This window comes from Somniosus microcephalus, chromosome 12 (assembly GCF_052327205.1).
Source record: "Somniosus microcephalus isolate GS21.2 chromosome 12, FLI_Smic_1.0, whole genome shotgun sequence".
Lineage (NCBI taxonomy): Eukaryota > Metazoa > Chordata > Chondrichthyes > Squaliformes > Somniosidae > Somniosus > Somniosus microcephalus.
Window position 1 is genome coordinate 133,090,739 of NC_140998.1, and position 18,749 is coordinate 133,109,487.

Consider the following 18,749-nt stretch of genomic DNA (forward strand, 5'->3'; position numbering starts at 1 on the left):
GGGCTGACGTCAGATGTTGAGTGGCGCATTTTGTCAATAGCACCTCAACTGAATGTGGCACAAATAAAATAGTCCGGTGATTGAGCGTGATACCTTGAGCTTGTTGTACAGCATAATAGGCAGCAGCTAGAATTGGCAGGCATCCAGGCAGGCCGCATGCAACGGGATCCAATTGAGTACTAAAATAAGAAACAGTTCCCATGCTTCTGGAGTTAACGTTACGGCAGCTGCTATTCCTTCGGGTCCAATAAAGATTGTCCGAATTTTAAACAGGAAGTTCTGGCCCAAAAAGGGTTTGTAACAGTCTTTTATAGTCGTGTTCTTTCCCGTGTCGTCATAAAAGGCAGTGCAATGCAGGTTCATGTGCCAGCTGTCTAATTTCAAATCCTTCTGGTACTCTGAGGCTGTTCTTGAGGCACATTGCAGTGCTCCTACAATCATCATTAATGTGTGGCTTAATTCTTGGTTTTTGTTTGTCCACTGGTCGACGATGGGAGGGGAGCATTCTTGTAAAGGGCATATAGTACATCTATCGGTAGGGATGTGCACCTGCAGTCCTTTTTCTGAACAAATTATCGTTGCCTGCATTTTGCACAGCAAATCTCTCCTTAAAAGGTTCATGGGGGCTTCATCTGATAGAAGAAAGGCATGCTGGCCAGAGAAATTGTCTGCTTGTATTTCTAATGGTTGTGACCACGTCATAGTCTGTGAGACGCCGGAAAGTCCTACACATGTGACATTCTTTCCAGTACACGGAGCTCCTCTAGCGTATTGCTTTGTTAATAGTGAGGTTGTGGCTCCTGTGTCAACGAGAAAAGGGACTCTATTGCCCTGCATTTCTATGGATAAATATGGCTCATCGCTAGAATTTAGTGATACTGAAGGTAATTGAAGAATGTGGGTAACGTTCGGGGCTGTTTCTCCGCGTCATGCTGAATAATTTTGCCCTGGGGATCCAAATTGTCCTTCCGTATTTTGACCTCCCCAAGGATTCCCTGTTGTAAAACCTGCCTGCGGACGAGAGTGAACCTGGGCTTGGGTATTTACATTGTTTGGGGCACCTCCCCATCCTTGATTCTGCTGCTTGGGGAATGGGCAGTCGGACTTCCAGTGTCCGATCTGACCACAGTTAAAACACGGAGAGTTTGCGCCTCTTCCGTTCCACTGGCCTCTGCCAGTCCCTCCTCTACTATTTCCTCTAAATCCGCCTCTGTTATACCCTCTGCCTCGTCCTCTGTAGTGGCCCTGATAATAAATGGTAGTCTGGGCAGTCGGAGCTGCGGGAGCTGTCTGCTCCATTAAGAGGGAAACCTTACTCTTTTGGTCTCTATGTCTCTCCTGAATTCCTTTCAGGATTTGTGTTAATTCAGGAGTTGTTTTATGTCTCCAATCTAGGCAGACTAAAGTCAATGGTTCTTTAAGTTCTGTTCTGAAACCATTTACAAGGGCATTAACTAAAGGGATCTGGTAGTTTTCCTTGGTCATTCCAGAATGTTGCCCCATAATTGCTTCTATTCTTTCTATATAATCCTCAATGTCTTCGTCCTTTTTCTGAGTGGTTTCAATTATTTTTGTCCAATTAGTTCTTTTTGGGAATTTAGCATGCATTGTTGCATATAAGTTGGTCCAGAATGCATCGTTTGGTAGTGTTTCAGGATTCCAGTGCTGATTTATTCTATGGTCGTTAATACGGTTGAAACTACCTGGACCATCTGTTAAAAGGTGGTATTTGGAATCTTTTAACCAAGCTCTGAGTAGCTGGTCGACGTCCACAAGAGTGGGCTGATGGCAAATGACGATGCTTTTGAGCTCATTAATTGCTTTTTCTAAGTCCTCTGAGGGGTCTGGTAACTCATGGACTATTGTCCGTAGCTCGGAACGGGTGTTTGTCTTTCTTGGTCCATTTGGACCATTTAGATAAATCATTTGTGGACATTCGACCATAGTTGTTAAAGATGTAAAAAAAAAACGGGAGTCCCTTTTTCTGGGATCTTACTCTGTGAAGCTCCCATCTTAGTAAAGTTTTAGTTCTTAATTTATACTAGGCACTCTTCTTCTAGATCGCAAGTTTCGCCCTTTACCCCCTTACGACTATTACTGACTGTCCAAAGGACCATAAGTGATGAACAATAAAAAGTAATAACAACAATCAAAGAAATGACAAGTAATGCAACAGCCCAAACAGGCAAACAGACAAAAATGCTCAGACATTGATCTTATACTCTAAACTAAACAAATAGTCAATTCTCAGTTTGCGTTGTACGCCACTACAAGCTGAGTCCTTAACATTTAACTTATACTTTATGTGAAAGTCTTCTGTCTTAATGTTGTCAACAATCAACAAACAAAATGGAAAACAATGGTTGCGATAATTCTTAACCTCTATGTTCATATAAAATCCTTATGCTTTAATGCGAGGGGCTTGAACCCTCGTAGAAGGTATCTCAACCGAGAATAATCCCGAGCCTGGTAATACAGGTCTTTAAAACACAGTGACAATCCTCAAACGATACTTTCTGCCGCGGGACTTTAACCCCGGCTCAAGGGACCCATCCTTGATACTGCAGTTTTAACTTTTAGCGCTTTCTTTTCCCTTGTCTCCTTTGCCCGATAGTTTTGAGACCTGAGCCATCAGTATCCTCCTCCTTCTAACGTTAAAATAAAAGAAGCAAAAGTTACAGGATTCACTCAAATCTAAAACACGAGTCTTAACTTGATCGCAGTACTCCCGTCGGAAGAAACAGACTACACCAATTCAGTATCTAATGAGAAATCCTTATTATGTGATAAAACATCACTGTGGCCATTCAGGATCTGTCATTAGAAATTCACGATGTCTTTGTCCGTGACTTACTGAAAGGCAGCAAGCGATCTTGGTGGAACCTCCAAGTAAGACTGTCGAAGTCTCAACTTCCGAGTAAGACTCTTTAAACACAAAGTATCGTCAAAGGAAGACTTTATTAGTTCTTGTATACAAGGGAAGCGGACATGGAGAAAATGGCTACGCTGACCACTTCAAAGATCATAGGCAAAAGGTAGCAGGCCTTCAGAATCACATGATCAAAGTCTGAGATCATAATTAGCAACAAGAAAAATATAGTATTAGTCAAACTGTAATCAAGGATAAAAAGGACTGGAACAAAAGGAATGCCTACAGATAGGGTTATCTAATCTATAAGTTCTGTTCTTCTCTGACTCCCCATCCTGGTTTATACATGACTCAAGGACTCTCTTCATCTAGCTATGAGAAAGAGATAGGGAGGCTTTACAGTATGTACCTTTGAAGGTCTTTGTACGAATTAACAGTTGAGGTCATTTTGTTAATTGGAGAGTTCTGCTTTAACAGCAGAACTAGCAATTACTAATCTATGGAAGCCATTTTGTGTTTTCTATTCTGTACCTTGTGAAGCCATTTTGTAATATAAAAGTACACTTCCTCACGTGTGGATCTTCTCAGCACAGGTAAGTCTGATGTGTTTGCATGAGAGCCTGTATGTGTGTTTGTGTTAAATTGTTCTGGTGGTGAGTGACAAGATTCAGTTGCGGCATTGTCATCGATTTGCTCTTGGATAGTTCCTTGTGTTTTCAGGAGGGAACGGCGGTTCCTCCTGAGAATCTGTCCTTCCTCAGTTCTAACGGTGTATGACCTTGGTCCTATTTCCTCAAGAACTATAACTTTCCTGTTCCATGCATCTGGACCCTCAATCCTGACAACATCATCCCTTGTCAATGGTTTCAGAGTTTTGGATGACTTGTCATAGTGTGATTTCTGTTTCAGCTTTAACAGTTGAAGTCTCTGTCTCAGTTCCTTACTCTGCTTTTCTTTTGCACAGCAGAGTAGCGTGGTGCACAACTTGCGACCCATTAGGAGTTCAGCAGGTGAAGAATCACAGTCTAAAGGGGAGGCTCGGTAGCTCAGCAGGGCGAGATAAGGATCAGACTTGCTTTCTTCAGTAGCTGTTTGAGAACTTGAACACCTTTCTCTGCCTTACCATTCGACTGAGCATACAGAGGACTGGATGTGATGTGTTGAAAGTCATAATGTGCTGCAAACTGTTGCCACTCGTTACAGTTGAAGCACGGACCATTGTCGCTAACGGCAATCCTGGGAATTCCATGTCTGGCGAAGATGGATTTAACATGCATTATGACACTGCTTGTTAATGTGCTTGAGAGCAGCGCCATCTCAGGATAGTTAGAATAGTAGTCAATCACTATTAGATAGTCTTTACCATTCAAATGAAAGAGGTCCATACCAACCTTTTGCCATGGTGCTGTTGGTATGTCAGCTACTATCATTGGTTCCTTTGTTTTGGTGTTTCTGACATGCCTCACATATGCCTATCATGTTCTCAATGTCCTTATTTATGCCAGGCCAATAAACAGTGTCTCTTGCTCTCCTTTTGCATTTTTCAATTCCGAGGTGTCCCTCATGAATCCTTTTGAGCATGTCTTGACGTAGAGCCTGTGGAATGACTATTCTGTTCTGTTTTAGTAATAGTCCACTTGCGACACTCAACTCTGACCTGATGTGAAAGTACTTTGGACAGGAACCTTTTGGCCAACCATGATGAATGTTCTCTATTACTGTTTGTAACACTATCTTTTACTGTTTCTTCTGCTATTTGCTTTGATTTTGTGTCTGACACGGGCAGCGCAGCAGTGACCATACTCACATGAACATCCACGTCTTCCTCAGCATAGCTCACATGACTCATTGTGGGTGCTCGGGATAGTGTATCTGCTAACACTATGTGTTTGCCTGGTGTGTAGATCAGTTCAAAGTCATATCTTTGCAGCTTCATCATGAGTCGTTGAATCCTTGGAGACATCTCATTCAGATTTTTTTTATGATGGCAACCAGTGGGCAGTGGTCTGCCTCAACTGTGAAGGTGGTTACTGATCATTACAGTCTGGTTATAGAAGTGTTTGGTGATGCTGACCCTGAGTAGGATATCTAGCATAAAATCCAAAAAGAACAATGGAGACAGCCTTTATGTCAAAGGCATTCTGGTTTTAACCAGATTTGAATAAATAAACTCAAGGCACAATCTGACCAACGGAGGCCGACAGGCTAGCAGAACATCATTTTCTTTTTAATCCACCAGCATTTTCTCTTAGAAAAATTGTGAAGGGGCTTAAGTGCTTTATTTCCAAGTAATTACATTGGTTAAAGCAACTTATGCTCCACCACCAAACTCTTCCCCCCCCCCCCGCAGCACCCCCTCGCCCCACTATTGGTGTCCGTGCCTTCCCCTGCCTAGGCCCCATGCTCTGGAATTCCCCCAACACCCTCTGCTCTCCACGTTCCTCTGCTCTTTTAAGATCCTCCTTAAATCCCAACTCTTTGACCCACCCCTCTTAACTCTTCTTCTTTGACTCAGCATCTTTTATTTTTGATTGCACCTCTGTGAAGCACCATGGGATGTTTTTCTATGCTTAAGGCACTGTATAAATTCTACTTGTTGTATTAACTATTGAAAACTGGTTTTGACTTTTGAGTTTAAATACCAATAGGCAATGAAGTACTATGCTTGAATACAGAAATGACCATACACTTATACTGTAACTATTAATCAACTGCATGGTAACTACGCATATATCAGATAGCCAACAGTAAAACCTGAAGACTTCTTGGGATTAAAGCATTATCATCAATAGCTAGTTTTCTATGTACAGCAGTCCTGGATTAATTGACTCAGAAAAAGTATTTTTGACTATTAGACTCAAAACAATCCAACAGCGATTTCAACAAAAGAATAAACTTAAACTTGTTTAAATTTGACAGGAAATGGTCCATTTCCAGGAGTGGTTAATTTGAACACAATAGAAGGTGGATTGCTGGAGAACAGAGCCAGTCTCTTGGCAAACCATGGCTTTACTACACTGGCGTTAGCCTACCGTGATTACGATGACCTTCCAAACAATGTGATAAACTTCGACTTAGATTATTTCGAAGAAGCCGTGAATTTTTTGAGGCAGCATCCAAAGGTGAGTTACATCATCAAATAAAATATTTGCAAGTAGTAGATTTTGCACTATGATGGAAAGTCCAATGGACCTGCTCTTTATCTGTGACAAAGATGTTTAATGATGAGCATTATGTCATGTAACGCACAATCTATTAAGTAAATGCCATTGCTTATGGACAGTATTATATGTCTCTTGTAACTATCTCTGCTGCTTCCCTACACTTTAATTATTTTCTCTCTCTGTCTGTCTATCTCTCCCTCTGTTTCTGTCTCTCTCCTTCACTTCCCGTTCTCCTTTTAAAGCACTTGGGCCAGGCAAGTGAGTTGGGAAGCACTTGGAGGGTGCCGCAACTGGGTGAGTTTGTTTTATTCATTCATGAGATGTGGGCATTGCTGGCAAGGCCAGCATTTATTGCCAATCCCTAATTGCCCTTGAGAAGGTGGTAGTGAGCCGCCTTATACAACCGAGTGTCTCGCTAGGCTATTTCAGAGGGCAGTTAAGAATCAACCACATTGCTGTGGGTCTGGAGTCACATGTAGGCCAGACGAGGTAAGGACGGCAGATTTCCTTCTCTAAAGGACATTAGACTGGGTGAGTGAGCAGGCACTCACTGCGTTTGGTTCCCCTCCTGTAATTGCCAACCAAACACCACATTGTAAGTACAGGTTGGGTTGGAACAGCCTGCTAAAGGGATCACGCAAAAGTGAAGTACATATTTATTACTTATATATGTGTCAAGAAGGATAGAGAAATGGATAATTCACCTGTTATACTGTTTGTTCATCTATCTTACGTCAATAAATTCACGTGTCGGCATGCGATGCACTCCAGTAGCCTGTGTATAGAGTAAGGGTTCTCTTATGATCCTTGGGTCTCTCTATCATTTACCTAGATACTGGGCAAGGAAAAGGTGAGGCAACAATACAGAAAGTACACGGTCCCCATCTGGTGGTTTTAGTTGGTGGCTCATTCTTTTAGTTAATCTATTCGAACACTAAGGATTTGGCAGAATACATAAGTGTGCATCTCAAGTTTCCTAGTCTTCACATTGCTAGCAGCTGTGCTATAATTCTTGCATTTAGGAGCACTATTTTCAAGTAAGGTGTTATCAGATATTATTGAGGAGGAAGGAAAAATCCAAACACCATGCATCGTTTTCATTTTTTTTTCATTTGTTTTTGGGATCTGGGCGTTGCTGGCATGGCCAGCATTTATTACCCGTCCCTAATTGCCCTCGAGAAGATGGTGGTGAGCTGCCTTCTTGAACCGCTGCAGTCCGTGTGGTGAAGGTACTCCCACAGTGCTGTTAGGGAGGGAGTTCCAGGATTTTGACCCAGCGATGATGAAGGATCGGCGATATACCTCCAAGTCAGGATAGTGTGTGACTTGGAGGGGAACTTGGAGGTGGTGGTGTTGCCGTGCGCCTGCTGCCCTTGTCCTTCTAGGTGAAAGAGGTCATGGATTTGGGAGGTGCTGCCGAAGAAGCCTTGGTGAGTTGCTGAGTGCATCTTGTAGATGGTACACACTGCAGCCACGGTACGCCGGTGGTGGAGGGAGTGAATTTTTAGGGTGGTGGATGGGGTGCCAATCAAGCGGGCTGCTTTGTCCTGGATGGTGTTGAGCTTCTTGAGTGTTGTTGGAGCTGCACTCATCCAGACAAGTGGAGAGTATTCCATTACACTCCTTACTTGTGCCTTGTAGATGCTGGATAGGCTTTGGGGAGTCAGGAGGTGAGACCCTCACCGCAGAATACCCAGCCTCTGACCTGCTCTTGTTGCCACAGTATTTATGTGGCTGGTCCAGTTAAGTTTCTGGTTAATGGTGACCCCCCAGGATGTTGATAGTGGGGGATTTGGCGATGGTAATGCTATTGAATGTCAAGGTGCGGTGGTTGGACTCTCGCTTGTTGGAGATAGTCATTGTCTGGCACTTCTGTGCCGCGAATGTTACCTGCCACTTATCAGCCCAAGCCTAAACATTGTCCAGGTCTTGTTGCATGCGGGCATGGACTGCTTCATTATCTGAGGAGTTGTGAATGGCGCTGAACACTGTGCAGTCATCAGCAAACAGCCCCATTTCTGACCTTATGTTGGAGGGAAGGTCATTGATGGAGCAGCTGAAGATGGTTGGGCCTAGGACACTGCCCTGAGGAACTCCTGCAGCGATGTCCTGGGGCTGTGATGATTGACCTTCAACCACCACATCATCTTCCTTTGTGCTAAGTATGACTCCAGTCAGTGGAGAGTTTTCCCCCTGATTCCCATTAACTTCAGTTTTACTAGGGCTCCTTGATGCCACACTCGGTCAAATGCTGCCTTGATGTCAAGGGCAGTCACTCTCACCTAACCTCTGGAATTCAGCTCCTTTGTCCATGTTTGGACCAAGGCTGTAATGAGGCCGGGAGCCAAGTGGTCTTGGCGGAACCCAAACTGGGCATCAGTGAGCAGGTTATTGGTGAGTAAGTGCCGCTTGATAGTACTGTCGATGACACCTTCCATCACTTTGCTGATGATTGAGAGTAGACTGATGGGACGGTAATTGGCCGGGTTGGATTTGTCCTTTTTGTGGACAGGACATACCTGGGCAGTTTTCCACATTGTCAGATAGATGCCAGTGTTGTAGCTGTACTGGAACAGCTTGGCTAGTGGCGCGGCTAGTTCTGGAGCACAAGTCTTCAACACGATAGCTGGGATGTTGTCGGGGCCCATAGCCTTTGCTGTATCCAGTGCGCTCAGCCGTTTCTTGATATCACATGGAGTGAATCGAATTGGCAGAAGACTGGCTTTTGTGATGGTGGAGACCTCGGGAGTAGGCCAATATGGATCATCCGCTCGGCACTTCTGGCTGAAGTTGGTTGCAAACGCTTCAGCCTTGTCTTTTGCACTCACGTGCTGGGCTCCCCCATCATTGAGGTTGGGGATATTCTTGGAGCCTCCTCGTCCTGTTAGTTGTTTCATGGTCCACCACCATTCACGACTGGATGTGACAGGACTGCAGAGCTTTGATCTGATCCGTTGATTGTGGGATCGCGTAGCCCTGTCTATAGCATGCTGCTTCCCCTTTTTAGCATGCATGTAGTCCTGTGTTGCAGCTTCCCCAGGTTGGCACCTCATTTTTAGGTACACCTGGTGCTGCTCCTGGCATGCTCTTCTACACTCCTTGTTGAACCAGGATTGGTCCCCTGGCTTGGTGGTAATGGCAGCGTGAGGGATATGCCGGGCCATGAGGTTACAGATTGTGGTGGAATACAATTCTGCTGCCACAGCGCCTCATGGATGCCCAGTTTTGAGCTGCTAGATCTGTTCTGAATCTATCCCGTTTAGCACGGTGGTAGTGCCACACAACACGATGGAGGGTGTCCTCAGTGTGAAGTCGGGACTTTGTCTCCACAATGACTGTGCGGTGGTGAAGTCACTGCTACCAATGCTATCATGGACAGATGCATCTGCGACAGGTAGACTGCAGTGGCATCATATACAAATGATGTTCTGTTGGCTGTTGCATCTTTTGTTCTTAAGCAAATGAAGAAATGCTTGGCAAACAGCTTTAACTGAAATAGTAATCATTTGCATTCAACACTTGTTTCCATACCAAAGTATTTTTGCATTTCATTCTCTCGAGCAAGGTATTATCCTGGATTAATTCTAAAAAAAATAAACTTAGGAACATCAGGCCAGTTAATAGATTATGCATTGAAATTAGTGCACAACTTAATTAGCCTCTTCAAAATATGTGAAAAGAAAATCTGAATATTGTGTGTCCATTGGCATTCACATTGGTGCACTAAAACTGCTCAGAGGCAAAATATGAGCAAGGCTACTGAATGGACTGATTTGCAGAATGTGATCCACAAAATATTGATAAAAATCCACGAACCTTGTGTATTTAAAAATGAATTTGACTTATTTAGTTACCGTAAAATAATGAATGAGTCTTTCTCTCATGGCAACTTATCAACTTGAGAGATCAATGGAGGTAAAATTCACAACCGTGAATCAAGAATGGTATCAACAAAGACCTGGGGGAATGCTAGCTCCTGTCCACTTCATAAAATACAAACCAGAGGGTCGAACTCCTAAGCAAGGAGATAAAGGCCTAGAATTCAAGCTCGCCCAAAACGCAGGGATCAATCCCCGCACGTGAATGGATAGGCCTAAGGCCTTGGGGCTCATTATCATTGAGCCGGTGAGCTGTGGACACTTAATAGACGTTCCCCAGGCAGGCCACAAACAAGATGGTCCATTTAAACTGAGTGAAACCTGAATGGAACCAAGCTACATTAAACAAGGCAATACAGTGGTCACTATGCTAACCGTGGGGAGGGAAAGTGACGGGATCGAGTGGGGGGGGTGGCGGGTGGGGTCATTGAGGTCACGATCGGCAGAGGTAGGAAGTGCCGATCAGGGGTAGCTGGCAGAGGCCCACGTGATTTTAATGTGGGGTCGGGAGAAACACGCAACAACAACAACTTGTATCGGGCGTGGAAACAGGACGTCTATTTTTTGCCTTTACCAATATGGCGGGCGGCGCACTTCCAGCTCATAATGAGCATGCACTTTCTGCCCGCCATAGGAGGCCATTTAGTGCCCGAGAAACAGATGCTGCGCAGTCATATTTTGAGGCCAAAGTAACCTTAAAAATAGGTGGATGTAAAAAATCCCATGGCACTATTTCAAAGAAGAGCAGGGGAGTTATCCCTGATGTCTGTCCAATATTTATCCCTCAACCAACATAACAAAAACAAATTATCTGGTCATTGTCACATTGCTGTTTGTGGGAGCTTGCTGTGCACAAATTGGCTGCCGCGCTTCGTACAGTGACTCCACTTCAAAAGTACTTCATTGGCTGTAAAGCGCTTTGAGATGTCCAGTGGTCGTGAAAGAAGCTATATAAATGCAAGTCTGATTCATGCTCTTATCGTCTAGAGCTATTTACGTATTTGTTGCCATTAATGAATATTTCAAAAATGTCTTCCAGGTTAAAGGTCCTGGTGTTGGAGCAATGGGAATCTCAAAAGGTGCAGATTTGGTTCTCTCGATGGCCACCTTTCTACCGGATGTGGTAGCAGCTGTTGTTATCAATGGATGCATTGCAAGTGCTATATTTGGATTGTGTTTCAAAAATAAATTGGTTTCTACTGGTTTGGGTTATACTGCAAGCCGAATCCAGATTGCAGATTCAGGAGTTGCAGACATAACTGAGATAATAAATGAAGTTAACAAGGACAGTGTGATCCCAATCGAAAATGCTGAGGGAACAATTCTGTTCATTGTTGGAGAAGATGATAAGAATTGGAAGAGCAAGTACTATGCTGACGAGGCCATAAAAAGAATGAAAGAACATGGCAAAGATAAGTATGAGCTCCTCAGTTATCCAGGAGCTGGACATTACCTGGAGCCTCCATATTTCCCCTTTTGCTATGCTTCTTACCACTCTGTGATAGGCATGCATTCAATGTGGGGAGGGAATGCCAAGGAACACTCATTTGCTCAGGAAGACTTGTGGCCAAAAGTTCAGGCATTTCTCCAAAAAGCCCTAAACAAGTAGAGGGCAGCAAAGAGCAAACTAAGAAACTGCTGTACAACCGTGGCGTGCTGACAGAATTAGGACATTCATGTTACTATTTGAATAATATCAACCTTCTATGCTTTTCTATTTGCTTCACCTAAAATCAGGGAGTTTCTGAGCACTATTTTAATTACATAGGTTATACGGCACAGAAACAGGCAATTTGGCCCAACCAGCCCATGCCGGCGTTTATGCCCCACTTGAGCCTCCTCCCGTCTTTCCTCATCTAAATCTATCGGCATAACCCTCTATTCCCTTTCTCCCATATGTTTGTTTAGCCTCCCCTTAAATACATCTGTACTATTCGCTTCAACCACTCCCTGTGGTAGCGAGTTCCACATTCACACCACTCTGGGTAAAGAAGTTTCTTCTGAATTCCCGATTTGATTTCTTGGTGAACTATCTTATATTGATGGCCTCTAGTTATGTTCATCCCCACAAGTGGAAACATTCTCTCTATCCACTCTATCAAAACCCTTCATAATTTTAAAGACCTCTATTTGGTCACCTCTCAGCCTTTCTTCAAGAGAAAAGAGACCCAGCCTGTTCAGGAGGAAAAAGAGGAGAAGAGCTATAGTGATAGGGGATTCTATTGTAAGGGGAACAGCTAGGCATTTCTGCAGCCGCAAACGAGACTCCAGGATGGTGTGTTGCCTCCCTGGTGCAAGCGTCAAGGATGTCTCAGACCGGCTGCAGAGCATTTTGGAAGGGGAGGGTGAACAGCCAGTTGTCGTGGTGCATATAGGTACCAACGATATAGGTAAAAAATGGGATGAGGTCCTAAAAGCTGAATACAGGGAGTTAGGAGGTAAATTTAAAAAATAGGACCTCAAACGTAGTAATCTCAGGATTGCTACCTGTGCCACGTGCTAGTCAGAGTAGAAATAGAAGGATATTTCATATGAATACGTGGCTAGAGGAATGGTGCAAGGGGGAGGGATTCAAATTCCTGGGACATTGGAACCGGTTCTGGGGGAGGTGGGACCAGTACAAACGGGACGGTCTGCACCTGGGCAGGACCGGGACTGATGTCCTTGGGGGAGTGTTTGCTAGAGCTCTGGGGGAGAGTTTAAACTAAAATGGCAGGGGGTTGGGAACCTGAGCAGGGAGTCAGAGGAAAGGGAAACAGGAATAGAAGCAAAAGACAGGAAGGAGAAAAACAAAGGTGGCAGTCAGAGAAATCAAGGGTTTAAATCAAATATGGCCACAGTAAATAATTCTAAAAGGTCAAAGAGCATTAAAAAAACAAGCCTGAAGGCTTTGTGTCTTAATGCGAGGAGCATTTGTAATAAGGTGGATGAATTAGCAGCGCAAATAGAGGTAAATGAATATGATATGAATAGGATTACGGAAACAAGGCTCCAGGGTGACCAAGGCTGGGAACTCAACATACAGGTGTATTCAATAGTCAGGAAAGATAGGCAAAAAGGAAAAGGAGGTGGGGTAGCATTGCTGGTTAAAAAAGGGATTAACACAATTGTAAGGAAAGATATTGGCTCTGATGATGTGGAATCTGTATGGGTAGAACTGAGAAATACCAAGGGGCAGAAAACGTTAGTGGGAGTGGCGTATAGACCCCCAAACAGTAATGCAGAGGTTGGGGATGGCATTAAAAGGGAAATTAGAGAAGCGTGCAATAAGGGCACAGCAGTCATCATGGGTGACTTTAATCTACATATAGATTGGGCTAACCAAATTAGTAACAATACTGTGGAGGAGGAATTCCTGGAGAGTATACGGGATGGTTTCCTGGACCAATATGTCGAGGAACCGACTAGGGATCAGGCCATCTTAGACTGGGTATTATGTAATGAGAAAGGATTAATTAGCAATCTTGTTGTATGAGGCCCCTTGGTTCGGAGCGATCATAATATGATAGAATTCTTCATTAAGATGGAGAGTAAAGTAGTTGACTCAGAGACTAAGGTCCTGAATTTAAATAAATGGAACTATGATGGTATGAGACGTGAGTTGGGTAGGATTGATTGGGTAATGTCACTCAAAGGGTTGACGGTGGATAGGCAATGGCAAACATTCAAAGATTGCATGGATGAACTACAGAATTTGTTTATCCCAGTCTGGCATAAAAATAAATCAAAAAAGGTGACTCAGCCGTGGCTAACAAGGGAAATTAGGGATAACATAAGATCCAAAGAGAGGACATATAAATTGGCCAAAAAAAGCAGCAAACCTGAGGATTGGGAGCAGTTTAGGATTCAGCAAAGGAGGACCAAGGGATTAATTAAGAGGGGGAAAATAGATTATGAAAGTAAGCTGGCAGAGAACATAAAAACTGACTGTAAAAGCTTTTATAGATATGTGAAGAGAAAAAGATTGGTGAAGTCAAGCGTAGGTCCCTTACAGTCAGAATCAGGGGAATTTATAATGGGGAACAAAGAAATGGCAGACCAATTAAATACATATTTTGGTTCTGTCTTCACAAAGGAGGACGCAAATAACCTCCCAGAGATGTCGGGGAACATAGGGACTAATGAGGGAGGAACTGAAAGAAATCAGTATTTGTAAGGAAATGGTGTTGGGGAAGTTGACTGGATTGGAGGCCGATAAATCCCCAGGGCCTGATAATCTACATCCTAGGGTACTTAAGGAAGTGGCCCTGGAGATAGTAGATGCATTGCTGGTCATCTTCCAGAACTCGATAGACTCTGGAACAGTACCCATGGATTGGAGGGTAGCTAATGTTACCCCACTATTCAAAAAAGGTGGTAGAGAAAAAGCAGGGAATTATAGACCGGTAAGCCTGACATCGGTGGTGGGGAAAATGCTAGAGTCCATTATAAAAGATGTAATAGCAGAGCACTTGGAAAGCAGTGACAGGATCGGACAAAGTCAACATGGATTTACAAAAGTTAAATCGTGCTTGACTAATCTACTGGAATTTTTTGAGGATGTAACTGGTAAAATAGATAAGGGAGAACCAGTGGATGTGGTGTATTTGGACTTTCAGAAGGCTTTCGATAAGGTCCCACATAAGAGATTAGCGTGCAAAATTAAGGCACATGGGATTGGGGGCAAGGTATTGACTTGGATAGAGAACTAGTTGGCAGATAGAAAGCAAAGAGTTGGAATAAACGGGTCGTTTTCTGAGTGGCAGGCAGTGACTAGCGGGGTACCGCAGGGATCGATCCTAGGACCCCAGCTGTTCACGATATATATTAATGATCTGGATGAAGGAATTGGATGTAATATCTCCAAATTTGCAGACGACACAAAGCTGGGTGGGAGGGTGTGCTGTGAGGAGGATGTCGTGAAACTCCAGTACGATTTGGACAGGTTGGGTGATTGGGCAGAAACATGGCAAATGCACTATAATGTGGATAAATGTGAGGTTATCCACTTTGGTGGCAAAAACAGGAAGGCAGATTATTATTTGAATGGCAATAGATTGGGAGAATTGGAAGTGCAAAGAGACCTGGGTGTTCTTGTGCACCAGTCGCTGAAGGTAAGCATGCAGGTGCAGCAGGCGGTTAAGAAGGCAAATGGTATGTTGGCCTTCGTAGCGAGAGGGTTCAAGTACAGGAACAAGGATGTCTTGCTGCAGTTGTACAGGGCCTTGGTTAGACCGCACCTTGAGTATTGTGTGCAGTTTTGGTCGCCTTACCTGAGGAAGGATGTTCTTGCCATGGAAGGAGTGCAGCGAAGATTCACCAGGCTGATACCTGGGATGGCAGGAATGACGTATGAGGAGAGATTGTGTCGAATGGGCTTATACTCACTGGAGTTTAGAAGATTGAGAGGGGATCTCATCGAAACCTATAAAATTCTGTCAGGCCTGGACAGACTAGATGCAGAAAGGCTGTTCCCGATGGCTGGGGAGTCCAGAACTAGGGGCCATAATCTAAGGATAAGGGGTAAGCCATTTAGAACTGAGATGAGGAGGAATTTCTTCACCCAGAGAGTGGTGAACCTGTGGAATTCTCTGCCACAGAGGGCAGTAGAGGCCAGTTCATTAAATATATTCAAGAAGGAGTTGGATATATTTCTTAAGGCTAAAGGGATCAAGGGATATGGGGAGAAGGCAGGGACAGGGTACTGAATTTGGATGATCAGCCATGATCTCATTGAATGGTGGAGCAGGCTCGAGGGGCCGAATGGCCTACTCCTGCTCCTATCTTCTATGTTTCTATGTTTCATCCTTTCCTGATATCTATACCCTCGCATTTCTGATATCATCCTTGTAAATCTTCTCTGCACCTTCTCCAGTGCCTCTATCTTTTTTACAATATGGCGACCAGAACTTTATGCAGTACTCTAAGTGTGGTCTAAGGTTTGATACAGGTTTAGCATAACATCCCTACTTTTCAATTCTATCCCTCTAGAAATAAACCCTAGTGCTTGGTTTGCTTTTTTAATGGCCTTGCTAACCTGTGTTGCAACTTTTAGTGATTTGTGTGTTTGTACTCCGAGATCCCTTTGTTTCTCTACCCCACCTCGACTCGCACCCTCCAAGTGATAAGTGACCTCCCTATTCTTCCTACCAAAATGTAATATCTCACATTTACCTGTGTTGAACTTCATTTACCAATGATATGCCCATTCTGCAAGTTTATTTATGTCCTCCTGTAATTTGTTGCAGTCCACCTCAGTATTGACTATCCCCCACCAATTTGGTATCATCCGCAAATTTAGAAATTGTGTTTTTGATTCGAAAGTCTAAATCGTTAATGTAAATTGTGAACAACAGTGGTCCCAGCACTGATCCTTGCGGAACACCACTACCCACCTTCTGCCACTCTGAATAGCTACCCTTTACCCCTACTCTCTGCTTTCTGTCTTGAAGCCAGCTAGCTATCCATTCTGCTATTTGTCCCCTGACTCCGGATTCTCTGACCCTTGCTCATCAGTCTATTATGGGGTATCTTATCGAAGGCCTTTTGAAAATCTAGATAAATTACATCTACTACATTGTCTACTCTCTCTGTTACCTCTTCAAAAAATTCAATGAGGTTGGTCAAGCAAGACTTTCCCTTTTAAAATCCATGTTGACGATTCCTTATATTTTTGGTTTCTAGATGTTCTTCTATTTTCTCCCTTAGTAGGGATTCCATTATTTTTCCTACCACCGATGTCAAGCTGACTGGTCTATAATTCCCTGGATATGTTCTATCCCCCTTCTTGAATGTAGGTATTATGTTAGCTATCCGCCAGTCTTCTGGCACTGCACCTTTTTCTAACAAATTACTAAATATGTGTAGTAATGCCTCTGCTATCTCTTCCCTAGATTCTTTTAAAATGCATGGATGCAATCCATCCGGACCAGGGGTTTTATCCTCTGAGTTTGATTTGTTTATTTAATATATCCCCTCTTTTTATTTTAAATGCATTGGCCTAGAAATTCAGTATAGCCACGTTTGGGGCGCTACAGCCGGGCGGCCGCTAAAGTTTGCGCCCGGCGCAACTTCACGCCACCTTCGCCAATATTCAGTGGCATCGCCCCAAGAGGTTGCTGCTGCGCTAAAACAGGCAATGCACGACTATCATTAGGCGCTAAGCCAGCGGCCCGGGGCGATACCCCCGAGGGCGGGCGCAGCGCAGGTGCGGCGAGTTGCTGCTTGACGGCAGACACTCTGGCGCCGGTGAGCTCTTAAAGGGGGAGGGTGGATTTGTTTGCCTGCCACGCCCTGCACACTGCAGCCCTGAAGCAAGGCCTGACCACTGCTGCTTAATCTGTGCAACGCCCAGGACTATGGAGAAGGCCAGGGAGAGAGCGCAGCGCTTCAGCGACGGTGACCTGAGGGTGCTGGTTGGCGCAGTGGAGCGCAGGTGCCATGTTCTGTTCCCTGAAGGTGGCAGGAGGCCGCTGCCCAGCGCCTATCGGAAAGCCTGGAGGGAGGTGTCAAACAGGGTGACCTCCAACAGCGTGGTTGCCAGGACTCCTGTGCAATACCGGAAAAAGTTCAACGACCTCACTCGGGTTGTCAGGGTGAGTACCCTTTCCAGTGTCCTCCTCATCCCTGCATGTGCACCTCAGCTTATGGGCAAAGGGACCTGAAAGCCCTAATGCCCAGCCCTCATCCAGCAGCTATGGGACTGTCATGAAAATCACTTGCACATTCAGCACTTTACACACTGTACAAGCTATTCGACCATGGGAGGCAGTACAGCCAAGATCAGGGCTTCACACTGTCAGGGCTAGTCCTCCATGGGAGGCAGTGCAGCCAAGATCAGGGCTTCACACTGTCAGGGCTAGTCCACCATGGGAGGCAGTGCAGCCAAGATCAGGGCTTCACACGGTCAGGGCTAGTCCACCATGGGAGGCAGTGCAGCCAAGATCAGGGCTTCACACTGTACTTGGAGGCCGTCCTTTCTCTTGCAGGCCAAGGTGGCGCACAACCGGAGGCAGCAGCGTGAGACCGGGGGAGGCCGTCCTGACCTCAAAGAGCTCTCTGACCTGGACCAGCATGTGGAGCGCATTATGTCAGACCAGCTGATTGGCCCCATCGCCAGTGGAGATGCCGACCCTGTTCTGGGCCCCAATGGTAAGGGCATCACCTTTTTGACCTCTCTCTTTCCACTTGCGCCTCAGAACAGCATCCTTTGCCACTGTCCGACCAATGCAGTGCATAGCAGCACTCATGCCTCCCTCGCTGCCGCCCTGTCCTCACTCTAAAGCAACTCTTGTGCCTCCCTGCTTTCAGATGCTGAATCGCCAGGTGAGGAGGCGGGCCCTCAACCTGGCATTGTGAGTGAATCGGAGGCCGAGGAGGAGGAAGAGGAAGCTGGACCATCAGTGCCACCCTCAGCCGAGGCAGCCCATGGCGATGATGGGGACACGTCTTCCCTGGAGGGGAGCCGGGGGGAAGGGTTGGAGGAGAGTGAAGCTCCGGGGCCCAGCGGCCTGCAGCAACGCGGGAGGGGTGGGGAAGCTCGGCGGACTTCTCCCCGGAGGGTGAGTGCGGCCTCCAGTCCTGCGACGGTGAGCGCAGAGGAGGTGCGGCTCCGAGAGGAAATGGCCGCCCAGGCTGAGCGCAGGCACACTGAGCTCATGGCTGCAGTGGCAAGGCTGCCTGACTCCATAGAGTCACTGTCAAGGAGTGTGCAGGAATTCGGGGCAGCACAGGCGGCTTCTAGCCAAGTGCTCAGTCGTGCCGTCCATTCACTGGCTGGTGTCATGCGGACACAGACCAGGGCCACACGGGCACTAACTGCTTCCACCCTCGCTGGGTCGGCCAGGCATCGCCAGGGCA

The 18,749-nt window shown here is 45.3% G+C and overlaps 1 protein-coding gene across 1 annotated transcript in view; it reads left to right on the forward strand.

The window, feature by feature from the left end:
• Positions 1 to 11,651, forward strand: part of LOC147109540 (acyl-coenzyme A thioesterase 1-like) — a 61,044-nt gene extending 49,393 nt beyond the window's left edge. The window contains exons 2-3 of the mRNA XM_086003576.1: positions 5,789 to 5,991; positions 10,951 to 11,651. Coding sequence (XP_085859702.1) covers positions 5,789 to 5,991; positions 10,951 to 11,520 — 773 coding nt within the window. The 3' untranslated portion in view covers positions 11,521 to 11,651. The remainder of the gene's footprint in view (positions 1 to 5,788; positions 5,992 to 10,950) is intronic.
• The last annotated feature ends 7,098 nt before the right edge of the window (positions 11,652 to 18,749 follow it).